The sequence below is a fragment of the Calidris pugnax genome, unplaced genomic scaffold (assembly GCF_001431845.1).
Source record: "Calidris pugnax isolate Ruff unplaced genomic scaffold, ASM143184v1 scaffold70, whole genome shotgun sequence".
NCBI classification, from domain to species: domain Eukaryota; kingdom Metazoa; phylum Chordata; class Aves; order Charadriiformes; family Scolopacidae; genus Calidris; species Calidris pugnax.
The window spans coordinates 10,255,601-10,276,269 of NW_015090862.1; the positions used below are offsets into that span (position 1 = coordinate 10,255,601).

At 39.2% G+C, this 20,669-nt stretch overlaps 2 protein-coding genes across 2 annotated transcripts; both read right to left on the reverse strand.

Moving 5' to 3' along the window:
- Nucleotides 1-6: 6 nt before the first annotated feature.
- LOC106889382 (chromosome unknown open reading frame, human C15orf40) lies at nt 7-5,145 on the reverse strand. Its single transcript, XM_014944306.1, has 5 exons — nt 5,133-5,145; nt 4,176-4,450; nt 3,965-4,088; nt 3,021-3,148; nt 7-215 (listed from the first exon to the last, which is right to left on the reverse strand). The coding sequence occupies exons 1-5, from the start codon at nt 5,143-5,145 to the stop codon at nt 123-125; spliced, it is 633 nt and encodes a 210-aa protein (XP_014799792.1). The 3' UTR covers nt 7-122.
- Nucleotides 4,694-20,663, reverse strand: BTBD1 (BTB (POZ) domain containing 1). The gene is made up of 8 exons (XM_014944635.1): nt 20,521-20,663; nt 14,035-14,191; nt 13,408-13,513; nt 11,824-12,021; nt 11,384-11,576; nt 10,748-10,835; nt 6,538-6,684; nt 4,694-5,633 (listed from the first exon to the last, which is right to left on the reverse strand). The coding sequence occupies exons 1-8, from the start codon at nt 20,601-20,603 to the stop codon at nt 5,475-5,477; spliced, it is 1,131 nt and encodes a 376-aa protein (XP_014800121.1). The 5' UTR covers nt 20,604-20,663; the 3' UTR covers nt 4,694-5,474.
- Nucleotides 20,664-20,669: the final 6 nt, after the last annotated feature.

Sequence of the window (20,669 nt, forward strand, 5' to 3'; positions counted from 1 at the left end):
GGGAAGAAGTTGTTTCTTTCCCTAGTCATTATCCAGGTGCTGAACAGGACCACATTTACATGAGAAAGAGTATCAGTACATTTACCAAGATGCATTGTCCCATTTCCTGCTCTTGTTTTAGGTCAACTGGAAGCTTCTTTTTTCAGTTTTTCTAAAATCTCATCTGGAGTCATCGATACCAAAATCTTCACCACTTTTTCGCGCGATTTACCACCCTGGTTTAGACACATACACAAAATTAAACACCTTTCAGAGAATCACCGCCAAATACACATTCCAAAAAAAACCTCACTGTAATGCCAACATATCAGGTACTTTAAAAATAGCTCTTAAAGTGTGGGTATGCAGAATTAACAGCAGTAAGAGACAGTTCATCAATGTCCTTTCTAGCTATTTGAATGGGGGATTTTTTTTTTTTTGGTTAAAAATATAAATGCAAAACAAAGCTTGATAATATTTTTTGCTCCTTTTATTAAAAACAGTCATTACATGTGACATACATTTGGCAAAGATATATGACTGCATCTCTATTTTTCAGGAAACTAATGACAGACAAGGTGACACTGTATATACAATTACAAGGTTCTGGGTCAATTTTTTCATACTGCGAACTTCTGGTATTGTTTCAGTTGTTCAGGTGATTCTGTTTTTAGCTTGCCTGTATGATCGACAACTGTGTACTGCCTTCAAATATGTTTATTTCAGATGTATATATGTGCACACAGCGCAATACTGCACCCAGTACCTGCTGCTAGATATTGAAGAGAACATTCTTCTAAGGTCTTCACCCTCTGAACAGACTCATCCTTCTGCACCACCTTTCACGTCCAAGCCAGTCACTCCAAGCCTTTCACTTTCTTAACCAAAGTTTGTTTCACTAAGAAACAAGCTCTTTTAAACACTTGTTTAGGGGCCAGGAAAGAGGCCAAATCTTACCAACAGGGAACTCTCCAGAAGGGAAAAAAGTCTTTAGTGACAGAAGCAGATACAGAGCCTCAGTAAAGACATGTTTTTCTTACCAAACCCAGACAAAAACTTAAACTATAAAGCAGCTATATTAACAAGGAGGTTTTTCAGTTTTTCTAAAATCTCATCTGGAGTCATCGATACCAAAATCTTCACCACTTTTTCACGCGATTTACCACCCTGGTTTAGACACATACACAAAATTAAACACCTTTCAGAGAATCACCGCCAAATACACATTCCAAAAAAAACCTCACTGTAATGCCAACATATCAGGTACTTTAAAAATAGCTCTTAAAGTGTGGGTATGCAGAATTAACAGCAGTAAGAGACAGTTCATCAATGTCCTTTCTAGCTATTTGAATGGGGGAAAACAACATCTTATGTACTCTCCTTTTAAAATTGGAAACAGCTCCCAGAGCGTGCCCTGAATTGATGCTCTTTTTATAGGCTAGAACGAAAAGCAAGAAATGATAAGTTTTCATAATTCACTTGTATCACCTAGGAGCAAGAAGCTTGTTTTTTAAAAGTGGGTGTGTACATATGTATGGGTATATATTTGGTAACTGTGTACTTTCAGATTTTCCTCAGAGAATATTAGTTACTCTTAAGCTGAGTTCTCAGATTGATAAAATCAACTAAATGAACAGAAATCACATTGTATATAAACCTATAAGACATATTCATACAGCAGTTACTTGAAGTATCACTGACCTGGTTTTGTATTACTGAAAAAAAGGCTATTTTACATACGACCTGGCAAATCTGCAACCTCAGATATTGCCTGAAGACACAACTTTGCTAGTATTCACTAAACTACGAGAAACAAGTTGTTTGTTAATCTGTAGCCTGGCAAAAAGTTTGAAAAGCCCATAAGGGACATCCTAAGGGAGGAAAAAGTCCTTAACTCTACTATGCAGAAATAAAGCATGACATTTAAAATTAAAAATAGATTTTTTGAAGCAGTCTAGCCAGCTAATGATGAAAAATCACAAGCCCATCATAGAAATCTGGTAGCCTCAGTTTTATACTGGATCATTTCCCACTAATCTCTTGATTTTGATTGTTTTTGTTAACATTACAAACAAACAAGTGAGAACAAACAGTGGCTTGTGAAAAACAAACACGAGCATGTAATTACTTGGACACTGTAGGCCAGAACAACAGCGTCAGACAACACCGGCCCCTTTTATCTTCAACTCTGTTTAGCTCTTATGAGAATAACATAGTTAAATCTGAACATCCCTTTAAGGTAGGAAAATAGTATTATCTGTAAAATGTTGATAAATAAATGAAGCAGTTTCCCCATCATTCAGGAAAAAACAAGACTCAAATCTTCGCATCTCTACCTTTCAGCAACACAGTGCTTAATTCATTGAGCATGTTGCCATTCACCGCTATCCTTTAACAGACTTCTGCTACTACAACTTCATTGTGCTCTTATGTTCATAAACTATAAATGAACATGGCTGGAAAGACTGACTTTAAGTACAATGAATTAATAAAACAAATTATTTATTCAGTGCAATGAATAAAACAGGGAGTTTCCACTCGCCAAAGACATGACATGTAAATTCTAATACAAAGAAACTCAAGGGCCAGCTATAATTCAAGTGCTTATAGATGCTCTTGCTCACGTGTGACAGCTAACGGTCAGAAAATTTTACCTCAAATACAGAAGTTACTTAAAAGGAAAAAAAAAAGGAACAAAAAGTTATTAATAAAATGCGCATTCTTTGCAAAGCACAAATTTTGTGAACTGTATTTGGCATGAAAATGAGAATTTTTTAAGAACCAGAAAACGTGAACCACACAAAATTGGAAAATACATTATGATGAGAACCATTCTGATTAAAGATCTCAAGCTCAGCTGTGATTCCTCCTACAGTTTGTTCTCAATGAATCATTCCATTAACTCAACTAAACACCTTTAAAGTTTATTTTGGGCTGAACTTGGAGAGTAGTTCCCTTTACTCAACGAGGAAGTTTAAAAATCTTGAATTTAAATTGCAGTAGGGCAAGATTGGAAGAAAAACACAAAAAAAAGGAAATACCTTCTCTAAAATAACTTCACTCTTCTTCACTTCTAGCACCTTAGAGAGGTAGCGACACAGCTCAGCATTTGCCTCCCCTTCTGTGGGAGGTGCAGCAATAGCTACACCCACCGCCTCGGCTGTCACATCTATAACAAACAATTTGAGGATTTTATGCTGAAAATATTCAAAACATCTAGCTACTGTCTTCTGAAAAGGAATGTTTATGCTTTCAAGAGCATTTTAATTTCGAACCGGGTAAGTTTATAGATTAGCAGGTAATGACATTTTCACACTTCACAAATTCCCTCAAGTTAAAGCTGTTAGCCAGCACAAACAAGGATAATCTCCTGGTATGAAGAACAGTGAAGCCTTCAGACCTGTGTGGCCCCGAGTCACCACTGCTCACACCATGGGGACCCTGCTCTCAGCCCCCCTCCGCACTGCCCGTTCTGTTCCTTGGCACCACGTTTAACACAAACCCGGTTACCCCACCAAAACCCATGATGAATACACCTGCCCAGCGAGCTGTGCCGTCACCAACGATTTCCTCCTGCAGCCCACCCTCACCTCACACACACCTACGGGCATAAAAAAGCCAATTTCCGATTTGTACACAAGCAAGTCCGGATTTGGGGAGGGAGAACACGTTTTATTAGATCACACTTTTACAGTCCAAACCAGACGGCAGACCCTCCTGGGACAAACTCCTGCTGGTGGAGCGTGTTGGCTGTCACTCTGTCCAGGCGGCCGGTCCGGCGGGACACAGCCGTGCTCGCTGCACCCCCTGCCGCCGCCCGCGGGAGGCGACCCGCCTTCTTTTCATTAAAATGTGAAATTACATCTTTCTTTAGTTTTCTGACCATTTCCTTTCCTACAGCTGAGGGGGGAGGGATGAGCTCTCGCACGGGTCAGACAGACCGGCTCCCGGAGCTCCCGCCGACGGGCCGTGCTGACAGACCCACCTGTGACGGCGCTGAGGCGGGCGCCGGGCTTGGCGCGAACCGCCACCCTCACGCATCCCTCGCCCGCCGCCACCGGTCCCGCCGCGGCGGCCGCTCCCGGGGGGTCCTTCCCGGCTCCTTTTCCCTGAAACAGAGGAACGGGCGCGGTCAGGGCGGGCACCGGGCGGCCCCGGCCCTCCACCACCCCACCCCGCGGCCTCCCTGCCCGCACCTTTCGGGGCATAGCCCCGCCGCCGCCTCGCACCGGCGCCGCCAGCGGCCGACGGAAGCCGGCGAGGGCCAGCATGGCTCTGTGCGCGCTTCCGGCAACGCCGGCTCTTCTCGTTCCGCCCCGCTCCTGCGCGGTCCGCCGCTTCCCGGGGCTCCCTGCGGGCCCGGTAGCTCCGCCTGGGGGCGCCGGCAGCCCCGGGGCTGCGGGGGCTCCTCCCCGTGAGAGCGGCGCTGCCCGCGGCGGGAGGGAGGCGGGAGGAGGTCCCAAACACCGGCCTTCGAGAGCCGGAGCAGGCGTTTAAAGAGAAATGAGGAAAGAGAAAGGAAAAGGGAGTTGTTGGGATTTGGTTTTTTTTTTTTTCCTCCTGCGTTTTCCAATTATTATTTCAGCATACAGGGGTTTGTACATGAAGACATTCTACTACTACACATCACAAGACACCGAATGCTATATACATACATCATTGCATCACGTGGTTGTATGCAAGCTGGAAAATTAGTTGCACAAAATAAGCCTTAGTTGATACTAATTTTTTAGTATTAGAACGTCCAATGACAAAATAACATGATTACAAGTCTTGTATTCTCATTATACATTTTCTTATAGGCACATACGTATATACAGTGGCTATTTCCATAACCAGCTCTATGTTCCAAAACAGCCCTTCTGAATTAAGAGAGATTCTGGAAAGATCCATTTATTGCTGATTTTAACTTAGTATCTCTTCAGTGCAGCTGCAGATGCCATCTGCAGTACTAAGTCCATTAATTCTCCATAGCTCATCCAAAAAGACAAGACAGTAGCAGTATGAATCCAGCTTTGCCGATGTACTCCAAAAAAAATATAGTAGCAATTTATGTCCACGGGGTCATTGAGAGGTCACGTTGGAAAGATGTGTAAGCTGGGACTACAGCAGCAGCTTTACTGTCTTTTTAGGACAGGTTGGGGAAAACGTACGCAAGAAGTTCATAATGAGTAAAGATTTTCCAGTTCAAAAAAAATGAATTTTAATACATGAGAAATGAAGGGGTGAAAATACAAAGCAATTAATCACAAGTTACTATTTAAAACAATCTTTTCAATATACAGAGTACTTATTCCACTTGACATTTTATTAAGCGGAAAAGCTAAATTACATTCTGCCAATAACAATGCAGAGAAATTAGCTTTTCTGGTACCTCTCAAACAAGTTAGTTTTGTTTTCACACATTCATGTAACTTCACAGAATTTTTTAACTGCTGCCAATAGTGAGCTGAAGTCCATTGATACACTGGCACATTCGAGATGATCATGTGAAATTATGTATAAAATATTATTTCTGGTATCTGTCCATCTTCTATTGATGTACCGTTGTTGTTACCTGGTGAGCTATAAAAAACAAAGCATGTTTTGCTAGCAGTAGGAGATTCATGGATCACTTTCTTCAAACCTTTTGTTCCATAGTGGGAATCAGGACCCTGAAAAACATCGGAAGAGACCAGCAATTGACTGTAAGCAGGCAGCAAGCCCCATGAAATGTTGAAGTTCAAACACTACTGACTTAGGTTATTTTAATATTATAAAATTTCTGTACCCACATCATGGAAGTTATACACAAAACCACAGACAATAGAAGCAAGCGCCCTATGTCTAAATAACAACAACAACAAAAAAAGTTCCTCTGACAGCAGACTTAAACTACTTGATTTTATCCTACTAGTAATGAATAAATATTTTCTAGTATTTCTCGCTGTCAAAGAGGTTGTCTTAGATTCTCACTTAGTTCCTTGCCTCAGCTTCTTTTAGTGTGCAACATTTTCTTTCAACCCAAGCAACTTTGATTGCTGTATAGGAAATTATATTTAAAAGAATATTAAGAGATTTTTGAGAAAACATTGAATAAATTAGTAAATTTGTCCATAACATTAAGAGAAGACTTTCCTAGAAAAAAATAGTCCTGTATTTCAGCACTAGTATATACAAGTGTTAAAAAAATGCTTTCCTTCTTCTTAACTCTGGCTAGTGGTTAGAGTATCCTTGATAACAAAATCAAATTAAATTTTGATAGAGAGCTGACATATTAAATATTCTAGATAGTGCTTTTGCCCACACAGACCCAGTGACTTCCATTAGGACTCATTCTAACTCCTGCATCAAGCCAGAAAGTGGGAAGGCACAAAGGGTCCAGTTATGGACTCTGTGCTGTGGTACAGAAGAGAGGTAGCAGTCTTACAAGTTACTATGGAGTTTAACTACACCCTTCTTGAGCACTAAACTTAAAATAAATTCAGGATCTAGAAGACACTTTCCCATTAGAAGACAGACAAAAAACAACTCTTGCATCAAAATAACATTTTCTTCTGCACTGTTAGGCATTCTTACTTTCAGTGTTGCACAAGCTGTGTAGCAGACCGTTGGCAAAATCTCTATAGGTTCTTTGAACATAACTCTGAATGTACTAGCTGTTCCATCACAACTAAATCCAGTATCGTTTTGTCCTAGCGTTTGATTCTTCTCATAATCAATTATCTGGACAAAAACAAAAATAGTATTTTTAGGTTGACAAGCTTGAGAAAGATTCTTACTGTATGCGTATTAGAAGATGACAAGCAAACACTTTCCTACTCCACCCATTTTAATTGCAAGGACAGTGAGATCTCAGAACTGGAAAGTAGGTGTAGTTTCCCAATACCATGAGGGCTGACCCAGCAGCGTGACGAACGATGGCTTGTGAGTTTTACACAGGCTGCCTGCAATCTGTGGGCAAGATTCAATACTGCTCCAACCAGGTTATAGTCTTCGCTTGGGAGATAAGGAAGCTCTTTGACCTTCAGCTTCTGACCTTCATATACTACATAGAATCCTGTACTTAGATTTGCTGATCTTTGCACACCTACACAGCCCACGTGAGGGAAGCACACTTCCTGGCTGTGGCTTGTTTGGAAAACAAGCTTCTGCAGATAATGTAAGCAGTCAATGATATATACTTAAAAGAAAACAAGAACTTGTACTGCTATGTTTTATACAATTTATTTTTATTCTAGATTCAGGATAAAAATTACACTCAAACTACATATTATTTCTTTTGCCATCAATTTTAGTGGCAAATAGGGATCACTAGCTAAGATGTAGTAATAGCAGGCACCTCACTTCTCAGTTTGGATTGCAATCCTGATCCATGCTACTGAAAAACTCCTGCAGAAGTTGGATATCAGAGCTTAAAAGTAACATGAACACTTCTCGTGATTACTGCACTAACCAAAATCTTACCAATTTTATTAATATTAAATTACCATACAATTTTTAATATTGCACAAATGAGACAAAGCCCTATTCTAGGCAAAACGTGCTCTCATTTTTTCCCCAGCCACAATAAATAGAAATTGAACAGAAATAGAAATATTAACAATGCTGAAGTCCTAAGCCCATTGCAAATACATCCTTTATGGGCAAGAAACATTACTGCAATTTTAAGACAAGTATTAGATGTTTAGCTCTCTGAAGCTCTGCTAGTACTGGTGTAATTCCAAAAAGAAAGGTAGAGACACAGGACTTAAATACCTATCTGAAAAAGATTGTGACAAGAAAGTTTCAGATACATCAGGAATCAGAGATGCTTATAGAATAAAGAGAACCTGCATCAGATGGATGGCCTTCATCTGAACCATAAAGCTACATTAGCCTTTGGGTTTGGATCAGGAGTATGTTTTTCAAGTGATCATTCCTATTAATATGCTTTAGTTTGCCCTGCAAGAACTAAATAAATGCTGAGGGAGCACACCAAATGCTCTCATCTGCTAGCAGGAATTTAGCTAAGAGGATCAAACAAGAGTTAATAAAAAGTAAAGATCCTCAAATATGTACAGTATAGCTGCTAAATCCTCAGCACCAACTCTTTTGTTCTAAAGATCTAATCTAGTGTGCTATGCTACTCATTTACATTGATGTATAGTTTGAGAAAACTGAACTGATGGCACTTCAAATCAAGGAATTTTCAAGTGAGCTTTTAAACTGAGGAATGTGGAAAAGCCAAAAAATTCCTTCAAAACCTCATTCCAGATACATTCTGTTGGAATATCATAAGAGGAAAGGCACAACATTTTTATCTTAAGAAACGGACACAAAATTCCTATCTTTAAGTACAGCATGGTCAAAATAATCAAATAATACAAAACAGAAGACAAATAAACCGTCATTTAAACAGGATGCCCAGAAATGAACCGGAACAGTTCCAGCACATGCTAGAAGTCTATAAAATAAGACAGGGACAATGGAATTTCTCTCCCCAAATGAAGTCGCAGATTCTTTCTTTCACAAAATTTCCCCCACACTTAATAAACCAATGTGATGTGATAACACCAGGTTATGAAATACACAGTACAGAGTAAAACTGTGCCAGTCATGGAATGCTAATATCTTGTTAGAAAGTTTAGAATCAAATAAAAACTAATCTCAACAAGAAAGAGAACTCAAATTGACTGAAATTCCATACTTAAAAAGGAGAAAAAAAATACAGTGCTGGAACAATATTACTAGAAGAAATCCTGACTACAACATGCTAAGAGAGATCTAACAGGCTACAAGAACAGGAAATACAATTTTAGTGGTGCCTTCAATTACTCGCTCAGATCTGGCAAGTGTCATGTCAGGACATGAAGCAGGGTCGATATTTTTAGATGCTATCACTGACCATTTCACGAGCTTGCTAACCAATTGCTCAGTAGGAAGAAACGCAACCCTTGAGTGATGAGCAGGTTCAGATTCAAAATTTCATAATGGAAACACTACGTAACAGTGTCTATAATATACTCAGAGTCAACGCTCCCACGTGAACAACAGAAGCAAATCCAACACAGCTGTGCTAAATTTCAAAGAGAGAAAAATGAGGGAGCTTGTTCAAAAGCAGCTAAAAGGAGCAATTAAGAAAGTGAAATCCTTATAAGAAGCATGCAGACTAGAAATACTAGAAATCCACAAACAAAAAAAAGGCATCCTATAGAAACATGAAGTTGTATCCAGAGTAAAATAAAAAGGTTCAAACTGACAGACTAAAATGTGAAAAATACAATTGAGCAGGCTGAAAGAAGGTTTATGGACAGCTATTTGAAAGCATCAAAACGGATGTTAAATTATTCTTTCAACAAAGCAGAAGCAAAAAGTCTTATAGACTCTCTGGTGGGCTAAACAGCGTGAAGATATTAAACAAGTGGCAGCAGAATAAGGTAGGAGCTTGGAGAACAGCAATATGAACATATTATTTATCTGCAGAAGAAACTGGGAGATTCCCGTGCTGGGGCAATTTAGGTTTTCAGTAAACCTAAAACTGAAGTAACTTTACAGAAGTTCTGTAACAGTAACATACAATCTTCTGCCTAAGACTGAATCAGCAGCAAGTAAGATGTCAATCTTTCCAAAAAGCTCTGGGCAAGACAAGCCTCTAAGCCCCAATGCTTGTATGAGGTGACCTAAGTGTGCAATAAATCTGCAATCTGGTCAGACAAAAGGCCCAATATGCTCTGACAGTGGCAAGAGAAGATGTTGCTGAGGGTTAGAACAAGTCTGGGCTCTTCTGTCTGTTCCCCCAGCATCTGCAACTGTTCTACTAGGTGCACACACCCCTTCTTTTCCTTCTAGGATCTTATGGATCTACTGTTGATGAAGGCACACGTTCAAATACCATCAAATTCAAAACAGGATACCTGTTTCTTGTGGCAGTATGTTTAGTATCCTCTGCATTGAAAAAAATACTCATCTGTTTTGATCTTCTGCTAGTATCAGCAAGAGTCTCTTAGTTCTAATATTCTGGCGTTTGGTGAATAACAAACAGTTCTGCATTTACCTTATCCACGGCCCTCATGGTTTTAGAAGCATTGCTCGCACCTCCCCATAGCCTCTCCCCTATAAACTGAAGAGTCCTAGCCTTTTGGTCTCCCTTCCTAAAGCAGCAGCTCTACCCTCTTAATCATTTCAATTACTGTTTTTAATTCCTTCTGATTCTGCTGTGTGAGACGGGGAACTGCACACAACACTCGATGTGGGCATACCATGCCTTCATACAGCAACACAATGTCACCTTTTATCTTGTTTTGAGTACAGTATCTTCCTGATGTCACAGTGGGCTTTTTAATCAGTCATTCCATGTTGTGTCACTGATTTCAGATCAGAGAGCTGTTGATCTCTTTCATGAATTACTAGAAGCTTTATTAAAGGACAAACTTTGTGTACAACTGAACAGATTACAAGGCTATGAAATTCCTCTGCAGAAAATTTACAGGAATTCAAGGTTAGACCAAACAAGTATCCTGAAGAAAGATTCACCAGGAGCTACTAAACAGAGAAACCAAACTGGTCTCGGGAAACACCTATATTGAAAGCGATTGAAGGACAGAAGAACATAGTAGAAAGAGAGGAGGGTTTCATATTGTTCTTACTTTTCCCTAGACATCCACTTATGACTACTGCTGGGGACAAAACACATGTTAGATTCCTGCCCTAACAACTGCTCCTATCCAAATATACACCAAAACTTTTGCAAGTACTGTAAGTGTAGCTCTGCATAAGTTATATATAAGCTATACAGAATATACTGTACCTGTATATTAACTTGATAGTCAGTGGGTCCATGAATAGATCCATATAATCCAAATCCCACTATGGAAATTCTTCTATTAACTGTGAACCTAGTAAGATACAAGCCAAGAAAGGAATTTAAACAACTGTGATAGGTGTGTGGTCTTATTTCCAGTCAAGTAGGAAAAAAACCTCCCACTGAAGACTAGAGAAGTAAACTGAAAACACTAATTTTTTTCAACAACATTTTCTATTCAGATTTCAATAGTAAGACAAATGGTTTGTAAGGTAAGGTATCAGCTTTATAGATTAAAGCTTTGCTAATCACCCAAGATATTCAGTATCACTAAACAAAAAGTAACTGGATTCTTTTGAATACCTCCAAAATAAAAACAGATCAAGACTTCATATTTTAAGAAGGAATATGCAGCAAACACCCAAACACTCTAGAATGCACCCAATCCTCCTGAACTTTGATCTTTGCTACTTTATATTTTATGTGTTCAACAGCTGAAGTTATTTTTAAAAAAGGAAAAGATCAACCTTGCCCAACAGAACCAGCATGTTTGTTACTGTTTCTTATGCCAAAGTTGAGTAATATGCTCCCTTTCTTCCCACACTTCTCTGTCTCTCCTCCAAATTGTTTCAAAAGCCATACCTAATCCGATCACTTGTTCCACTGTAGCCCCAGCGACTCTCCACTTGCTGGAACCTGTTAATGCTGCATTCTTTTCCTCTAAGGCAACATCTTGGTCGGTCAATATAATCTACTTTAGGTTTAGGATTGACAGTAAAATGCAGAAAGAGATTTACCACTTCCCGATCTGACAAGATCCCAGACTGAGCAGGACCTGTGGAAAAAAAAAAACACTTCTAAGATTATTTGAAAAATTACTCCAACTGTATTTAAACCACACATATTCGCAAACTGAAGACGACAATAATATTTTCCAGCAGCCAGAGAGTATTCTGCAGAATGTTTTGCTTTCATTTGCACATCACAACTTTTATCAGTACGATATCAATAATAATAGCGTGTTAAGCATCTAAACACTCACAACTGAACTGTGCAGATATATGGTCTAATAGTAAATTCACCTGCTGCAAACTCTTCAATAGTCATTAATGGAAAGCGGATTAAGGAAAGAGCTCTTCCAAGGACTTTCTGTTTGTTTCCAAATGTCACAGGCAGTTGTTGTCTTTGACATTCTGCTTCTGCCCAGCGAACAACAGCTCCAAAGAGTCTACTTTCTCGAATACTAAGGGTGTCTCTTTCTAGAACAGCACATAATGTGTCTAAAGAAAAAAAAGGAGTTAACATATTTAGATCAGTTTGCATCCAAATGAGTGCGTGCTACACATCAAGTAAGCTTAAACTGTTAAGTAATCCCCAAGAACATTCACAATAAGACATCAAATATAAGACTACTTATCTTATGCCTAAAGAAATATCACAATGGTGTATAAACTCCAAACTAAAAAATCTTTTTCTTGCTATGAAGACAGCATATGAACTTTATTCTTGATTCCTAAGAGTGTGACTATATATAATCCATGCAGTGACAACCACTATCCCAAAGAATTTCCAATGCTAGGGCAAGATCAAAACTAGAAGTGACCAAACGGTGAATACATACTACTAAAAAAACAAGTTATTCATGATGACATTGTCATATTCTCATCCAAGTAGCCACCTGCCAGTCTGGATCAACTATAGATACAAGCAGCAGTGATGCACACAAAACCAGCTTAAATATAAATGAAAGTGATCTTGAACACTCATGTATGGAAATTTTTATATGCCCTGAATTGAAGCAAGGCATGTTTGCGCTCATAGAAAGTATCATATTGGAAAGTCAAAACAGATTGGGACTTATCAAGAGTAAAGAAGAATGCTCATAGTCTGGGTACAAATCCCACTGAACACAAGATAACAATGAGTTTACAAATACTTTAAGCAGCTGGAATACCTTCCTTCAGCCAGAGTTTTTCACCTGGTCTAGCTGAATTGGAGTAAAGTCTTAGACACATACAGTAACAATGAAATTATGTAAGCAAATTTACAACTGCTAACTTCTCATAAAAGATGAAACATAGAAACCAGCAGTTTAGGTATTTTTTTTAAACAGATTTCATAGTTTGTACCTAATCTGTGCAACTGAATAAAGTAGTACCACGCAGCAAAAACACAGTATGCTTCCTGTTACACATGAAAAGTAGGTGTGGAATCCTCAGGGACGAGGCACAACACTGAGCAAGTGCAAGCTTTGACTTTAGTAAAAGTGTAATGTTACCATGGTGGGAGCACTGGGACACCAACAGTAACCTAATGGTGACCAAACGCAGTGGAACCCTGCTCAGGAGTGAAGCTCAAAGAAAAGCACTACAGGGTGGGTAATAAAACTTGTGCTGATTAACATGTCATACATAGGCACTATCTTGTTTTGCTCATTAGCAAACTTGCTGATGTAATGCAGGTGCTGTTGTCCAAATGCCAAGATCCACAGTTGGCCGTCCTGTTGGTGCCCATGCAAAGGGGGGTGCAGATGAGGAAGAAAGCAAACATCCCCAGATGTACTTGGATGGGGGAGGTGAACTACCCTGGGTTACCATAACAAAGTCTTCTCGTGGTCTACAATTCCCCTCAGAAGTTTAGTGCTTAGGACACACAAAGTAACTTACCTATATCGATATCAGTAAAGCCTTCTGCACTTATTGCATCCATAGTACTTTTGTCTATTGTGTCAAGACAAAGACTAGCAAGCTGAGGTTCATCAAACAAACGAGCCTAAAAAGGTAAAGAAATACATCTTCAGCATAAAGCTGACAAACAACTAAACTTAAAAAGCAAGTACTTGTACTTTAGTATAGATCTAAATTAACATAGGTTGATTTGTCTAAGTACTCTGTTTATACCTTAAAGAGCATTTAAATTCTCAAAGGAGTACAAAACTAATGAGAATTCACTACAAACAAGTTTTCCTTCACACTTATGTTTGTAGTTTTAGCAATATAACTAAAAAAAGAGTACACATTAAATCCGCTATAGTGAACTGAAGCCCAGTCTTAACAAAAAACAATTAAGAGATTCATGCAAATACACTGTAGATACTCTTGCTCCATTTGAAATGTCCCAGTCCATTGCATATTAAAAAAAAAAAAGGAAAAAAAATTCTAACAGAGCAACAAGACATTTTCATACATAAATTAGACTATGTGCTAGTAAACCCACTGTGAAGTAATATTTAGTAATTTCTCTCCAAATACTGATTTTCCTCGTAAATCAAAACTAAGCTTAAATTTACCTACTTGAGTAAGCAGCATAAAGGCATTATCTGCTCGGAGGTGCTTTGTTAGAAAATCCACACAATGTGCTTCCAGGGCTGGGACTGCATACTTTTTAGCAGTGTATAAAGTAGTCATGACTGTTTCTGGACCAATTTGAACTTCATCTGAATAAAGAAACCTAGAAATCAATACACAAATACAGATCATAAAAACATATCTTGAGGGAGACAGTCAAGCAGAACATAACAGTCTCTTTCCATTCAGAAAACAGGTCAAAGATTTGCTCTGTGAACAGGCAACAGTTGACCATGTAGCATTTTTACAAATTAAGAAGCTGGTTAAAGGGTTGAAGAAAGAATATTATGTTAACCTAATAGCATACATTTGTTTTAAATACATATTACTCCCTAAGACTGCTCTGGCTGTACAAGTTACACATAGCTACTGAACTGTAAGCAACAGCTGAGCTGCAGAATTACTTAACATATGAATGCATCCTCTTTTGATTCAGTAGGAAGAGCTGCATTTCTAAATATCAATACATAACCCTCTGTGGCTATATTGCTGTACTTAACTTACTAACCGTGCACACTAGCCACCCTGCCAGGGTCAAGGACTTACACCATGATAACATCTAACGTCAAAGTTCCCATTCTGTACTGTTCAGAGGAAAAAGGAGTAATATTCTAGCAGATGACCTTGACTCTTCTATTCCTGTGATAGCAAAACGCTCTGGCTTGTCTCCACCGTTTGAGGCTGGATGATTGGTTGAGATTTTAGCATGAGTTGTGAACCAAAAGACAGAAGCCTCCATCAAAACCAGAAAAAAACCCTGTCTCCTGAGCAGCTGTTATTCGAGAACAGACAAGATAAGATTTATTTTAAGATTCTGCATGGAAAAGTTGACTTATTTTTAAAAATAACTTATCTTACAGGTGACATTGAAGATTATCCTAGCAATATTTCATCAAGCTTTCAGATAATAATCAAGAATACCCCGTGCTCTACAAAAAACACACAGACGATTAAAAACAACAGACCAGGGCACATATCAAATCCAGGAATCCCACAATGAAGACCAAGCCTTTCCTTCATATTTCTTAATATTTTTTGTTCAAAACTTCCTGGAAATGAATGGCAAGCAACATGTAGAGACAGAAGGCATGTTTAGACAGGTTTTTAGATGTAACAATAAGCAGATTGTATTTAACAGAAGAAACTTGTGAAAGCAATAGACTCAAACTTGATTGCAACATGGGGAGATTTAAGTAACAGAAACCTAGAATTAAAGTTTCAAGTAAATTTCTTCACTGATTATATTTCTTATACTCCAAGGAAACTCTTGGTAACTGCTAACACACACCTAAATATGGTGGCCACTTACCAACAGGTGCATATTTAGCATTACAATGCTCCAAACTATTCAAATGGCCAGCTTTCACACCACTTAGGAAATGTGAATGATGCTCTAGATTAATTCTTCAAACTGGATTTATATCAAACAGCTTTGAAAAGAATGAGTTTAATTAAATGCTAACTTTTTTTTTTTTAAGTAAAAGTTTCATACAGTTCATTTAGAACTGATTTATGAAAGCAATAAACTATTATCTGTTGATTAAAATGATGGACCGGTTGGCCAGTCACAATCACTGACAAATTTACTTTCAAGAAACTGAGATCTCATAGGTACAGTTTTGTATGCCAAATCAACAAGTAGCTCATTAAAGCACTAGAATAGCATGTTTAGATGTTGGTTTTAAGATTTTAAAAAATCTGTTTAAAATGCCCTAACCTGGAATGCGATTCTGATTTTATTCCTTAAGCATAGCCAATCTGAAAGCACTGAACTGACACATCAGAGGAACTTATCTTGCTTGTGGTTCACTTTCTACTACACCTTCTTAAAGAATCAGGGTGCAGATCCCAACTGCACTTTTCTGACCCTTGCCTTCCCAGGAATTCTGCAGGCTTTTCCCTCCTATGATCACAAACCAATGACAGGAATTCAAATGTGCCAACAGTGTACATACATGCAGGTTTTTCATTCGTGTGAGATCTATAAGCTACAGGATGCTTTTTCATCCCACAAAGGACACACTTGAGGCCCTATGCTCCAATCCCTCCCTTGCCATATGGCTGGATATACATTAAGAGACACTCCCAAACTGAAAGCGTGTCAATGGCAAACTAACGGGACTTAAGTGATTAAAGTTCTGACACCTAAAATCTGCACAGCATCCCAAGCAGTAACTAAAACATCAGTGTGTTATCAACCCTAGTCTTAGTACAAACCCAAAACACAGCCCCATACAAGCTACTATGAAGAATTTGACTCTATCCCAGCCAAACCCCTTACTGGATACCATTTACATCATGCTCAGGTCCCACACTACTGCAAGACATCCTCATTAACCACCCCTCCCCCCATAAAGTGTCTGGAAAGTTTACATAAATATCCATAAAATGTTCACTGAGGTAATTTGGTCTATGACTTTGGGCTCCATCTGTTATGGTGAAGAATTTGACTCTATCCCAGCCAAACCCCTTACTGGATACCATTTACATCATGCTCAGGTCCCACACTACTGCAAGACATCCTCATTAACCACCCCTCCCCCCATAAAGTGTCTGGAAAGTTTACATAAATATCCATAAAATGTTCACTGAGGTAATTTGGTCTATGACTTTGGGCTCCATCTGTTATGGTATTCACTCAGTGCAGGAGAGGCGGTGTGTTGCATGAAGTTACTGGGCACTATTGGTCTCATCTGTTTCTAGACACTGCCCACCACAGGGCATAGCAACTCACAGTTACAGAGCATGTGATATAGTTATGTACTTTGAAACTGAGAAAACTCATGACAAGAAGTCTTGAAATACATTAAGAAAGTCACTTTGTCAATTTTTTGTGTTTAATACTTCAAGTTTTTGACAATGCCAATACTTTTCTGGGATTTTTCAAAGTCAAATAGTAGTCTTTTGCACATACTAAAAAGTGTGGATTTTCAAAGTTAAAATCTAGCTGTAAAAAATATGAAAAATGGTAATAAAGTACATTGCTCTAGAATGTTGTATAATCCTATTTCCCTTAAGTATATGGATGGATGATCATGATGCATTCATGTACTCATAAATGAGGAACTCTAGGCATGTCTTCTATCTAAAAATCCCTCTGCTCATGTGCCAAGAGCTCTGTGTCTGTGTTAACCCTCCCATTTGTGGCACGCCTCAATCAGCACACCTTTATGTTTATACCACTGTTCCTCCTCCACTTAATTCAGTAGGGCTCAAGATCACTTATCCTTCCCCCTTGCCTTCTTCCCCCCTTTCCTGCCCTTTGAGAGATGATAGAAACAACCTGCTCATTAGATATAGACTAATTTTATTTCCATCCAGGATGGTGTGTGTGTGCATAGTAGAACAACACTTCTAGTAACCTGAACAAACAACTTTCCCAAGTGACCACTTGGTCTTTCTCTTTACATAAGCTTCTCACACATTTTATGCCATTTTTCTTTACTTTCTTGTTAGTGCTTCTTCCTCCCCTATCTTAGCATTTTCCCAACAGCTGAAATATTTTCACCATTCTAAAGCACACAAGAGTCTTTTTCCAGTTAGTCATGATTATCCCTTTATTTACTGCTTGCCAAAGTCCTCTGCAAAGACATTTGGAAGATGGACTGCTAAATTTGTGCCATGTTGTCACTTTATTTTATACTACGATGAAAGGACAAGTTAAATTACTGTAAAAGGTGATTGAAATTTTTAAAATTCTTATTAAGAACAGGAAAATGAAGCCCTAAACCAGAATCCTGTTGGGACAACTGTAATTTTCTTGATCACTTCTATTCAATTTGTACAGTTAGAAACATATGAAAAAAAAAAAAAGCTGCTTAATTGGGAAGCAGATTCAAATTTGTGAGTTTGATATTATTTCAGCTCTTAAGGATTTATCTGTTGAACTACTGAACTAGTTAGCTGCTTTTAAGAACTCCTGTGTCTCATGCCTGAAAACTCTTCAGGCAAGAGGAACACTGGACGATAAGCCAAAATACACACACACCAGGCATTTTTAAACCTTTCAGCACAGCCAACTGTTTTCTAAGAAAGTTCTCTCCCCTTCCCCAGCCAATGTTAAAAGGCTCCCCTTTTCCCATCTTTATGGTTAAGATTTTAGCCCACAGGTGAGGGGGGACTACCCAACTTTCTCAGGGGAAAAAAGAAACCCTGAGACGTATTACTGGAACTACAGTGGTACTACCAATTGAAATTTCAGTTCATTATTTTCAAGTACATTAACTCTGTAAATTTATTATTTTAGAGTCCTCTGTGAGAAAAAGGTAGCTACCATATCCAATTTTAAACTGTGTACAACTGTATCCAAAACCAAAATAAAAAAAAATGACATCACATTAACCTTTACCTTGACATTCATTTGCTACGTGTATTCAAAGATCCCAACTTAATTTCTAACCAATACACTCCAAGTTGGTGTTTGCAAAGATTAAATAAAGGTCCTATAAAAGGCAACCATCATTATCTGACTAATTTACTAATGATAGATAAAAGCAGCCAACAACACAAGGCATAATTCTTGTCTCTTCAGGCCAACACCGGCGGGGTGTGGGGGGTGGAAATCGGGTTTCTTGTAATCATTATTCCTTAAAAAACAGCATATACGAGTATGGAAGAAGTCTAGGGCTTGTCTGTATTAAAGAAGTTCTCCTTAGATATATTTTTAACAAGGTGTTGCAATGTATATTTACCCTCATGTAAGCTCAAAATATAATACGGAAGAATGTCCTAAAAAGCTGCCATGTATTTCTTACCAAAGACGACAACAAACCCGAGATGTTTTAACAGTTCATCAGTCTGGTGATATTTAGACAAGATACAAGTATAATCAGTTTACTTACTTAAGTCCCCTGGCCATTACGTACTAGCAGCTCTACCAACAGAAGATGATTTTTGTTTGCTTCTAACATCTCCTCATTCACTTCTACAGTTTTCAAATACCATCCTTCTTATCTCTACTTAAATTCTCCTGTTTCCGTGTTTATATTTTTATCCAAACATCTCTCATTATAGTCACTTTTCACTGTTTTTTTCCACATATATACAAATACATACATGTGCACATCATTTACTTTTAACCTTCGAAACCATTTTGCTTGAAAGACACTTCCCACTATCCTGCACTCTGCTACACAAACTATTCACCTTGCCACTACCTCTTTGCTAAGAATCCACAAAATAAATACAGTTCTTGCGCTAATGGCAACAGTGAGACATTGCTACTGCGTGGTGGGGTTTTTTGGTTTGGTTTTTTTTTTTTTTCCAAATCAGTTTCTGCACCTCCTGTGTCCATGCTTACTTAAAAGAACTAGGTGACTTCTCACTGTTCTTACCTGTTAGGCTTCAAAATAAAGAGAAAGTTACTAAGACTAAAGAAAGTTTCGAGACACTACATACTCATCTGCAGGCAATAACATTACTTGTTTCCCAAGTGTTCGTTACAGAAACCTGTTTCATGTATTTTATAGAGGTCTTGCCTAGCAAAGGAGTTTCTTTGAGAAAAACCTTAAGGTTAGGCAGTTTAGTCATATTACAAAGAAACTACCAGTAATTGTTTCTATGAACACCATAAATTTTATTTACCACTACACTGAGTAAAAAGAAACAGTAGTCAAACTCATCAGTTTTGTGAGCATGAGAAGTAGCAGATCCTGTTCTGCCCAAATTAGAAATCACTAACCCATTTTACGTACTTTTTGCCACTGCTGCACTCATGGTCTCACTTGGGTGGTTTGTGTGTAAAAATCAGTTAGTTACTGCCTTCTGCTGCATGTACACTCTCCACCCAGAAGTATCTAAAATAAGTGTTATTACGATTGGCATTACTCTGGTAAAAAGATGCAGATATTTATTACCACTGCTGAAAGAGAGAGATGAACAGCAAGATGAGTGAAATTTCTAAGTAAGTACCAAACAAAATGAAAAGCTTGGTACAACAGCCTCTGTCGCTTCTTAGTCATTATTACAAGCTGGATAGACAGTTGCAACACCCGGAGGAACCACTAATTCCCATCATCCTACTTAAAAGAAAGCCCCACAAATGGAATCAAAAGGCCAAACCAGACACCCACCACTATCAAAGTATTCTTCCGAACGGACAATTAGCTGCCCTGAAATTAGGCCGCTTCCCTTGGGAAAAGGATGCCGGGGAAAGAGCAAGAAGAAACCAAACTGTGTTCCGGGCGGGGGGTTGGTTTGACCTTGCGTGCCAGCCCACAAGGTGGTGAGGCGTTCTCTCCGCATCTCCCCCCACGGACACGCAGACGGCGGCTCTTTGGGGACAGGAGCCAGTAGAGGCCGCGGAGGAAGGCGGTGACACCGGCGGCCGAGCCCGGCGGGAGAAGAGACACTCACACACCCCCCAGCCCCACTGCGCGGTGCCCACAGGCCCCCCACCCTGCACAGAGCCCCCCCGCCCCGCCGCGGCCTGACCTGAGGAGCGCCAGGAAGGCTGCGGGCTCCACGTCGGGCAGCTCGATCTCGGCCGAGGTGGTGGCCATGCCGCCGTTAAACATCGCGTCGAAGACGGCGCTGCCGGCCGCCAGGACGAAGCGGTGGGCGGGGATGCGCTGCTGGCCGGG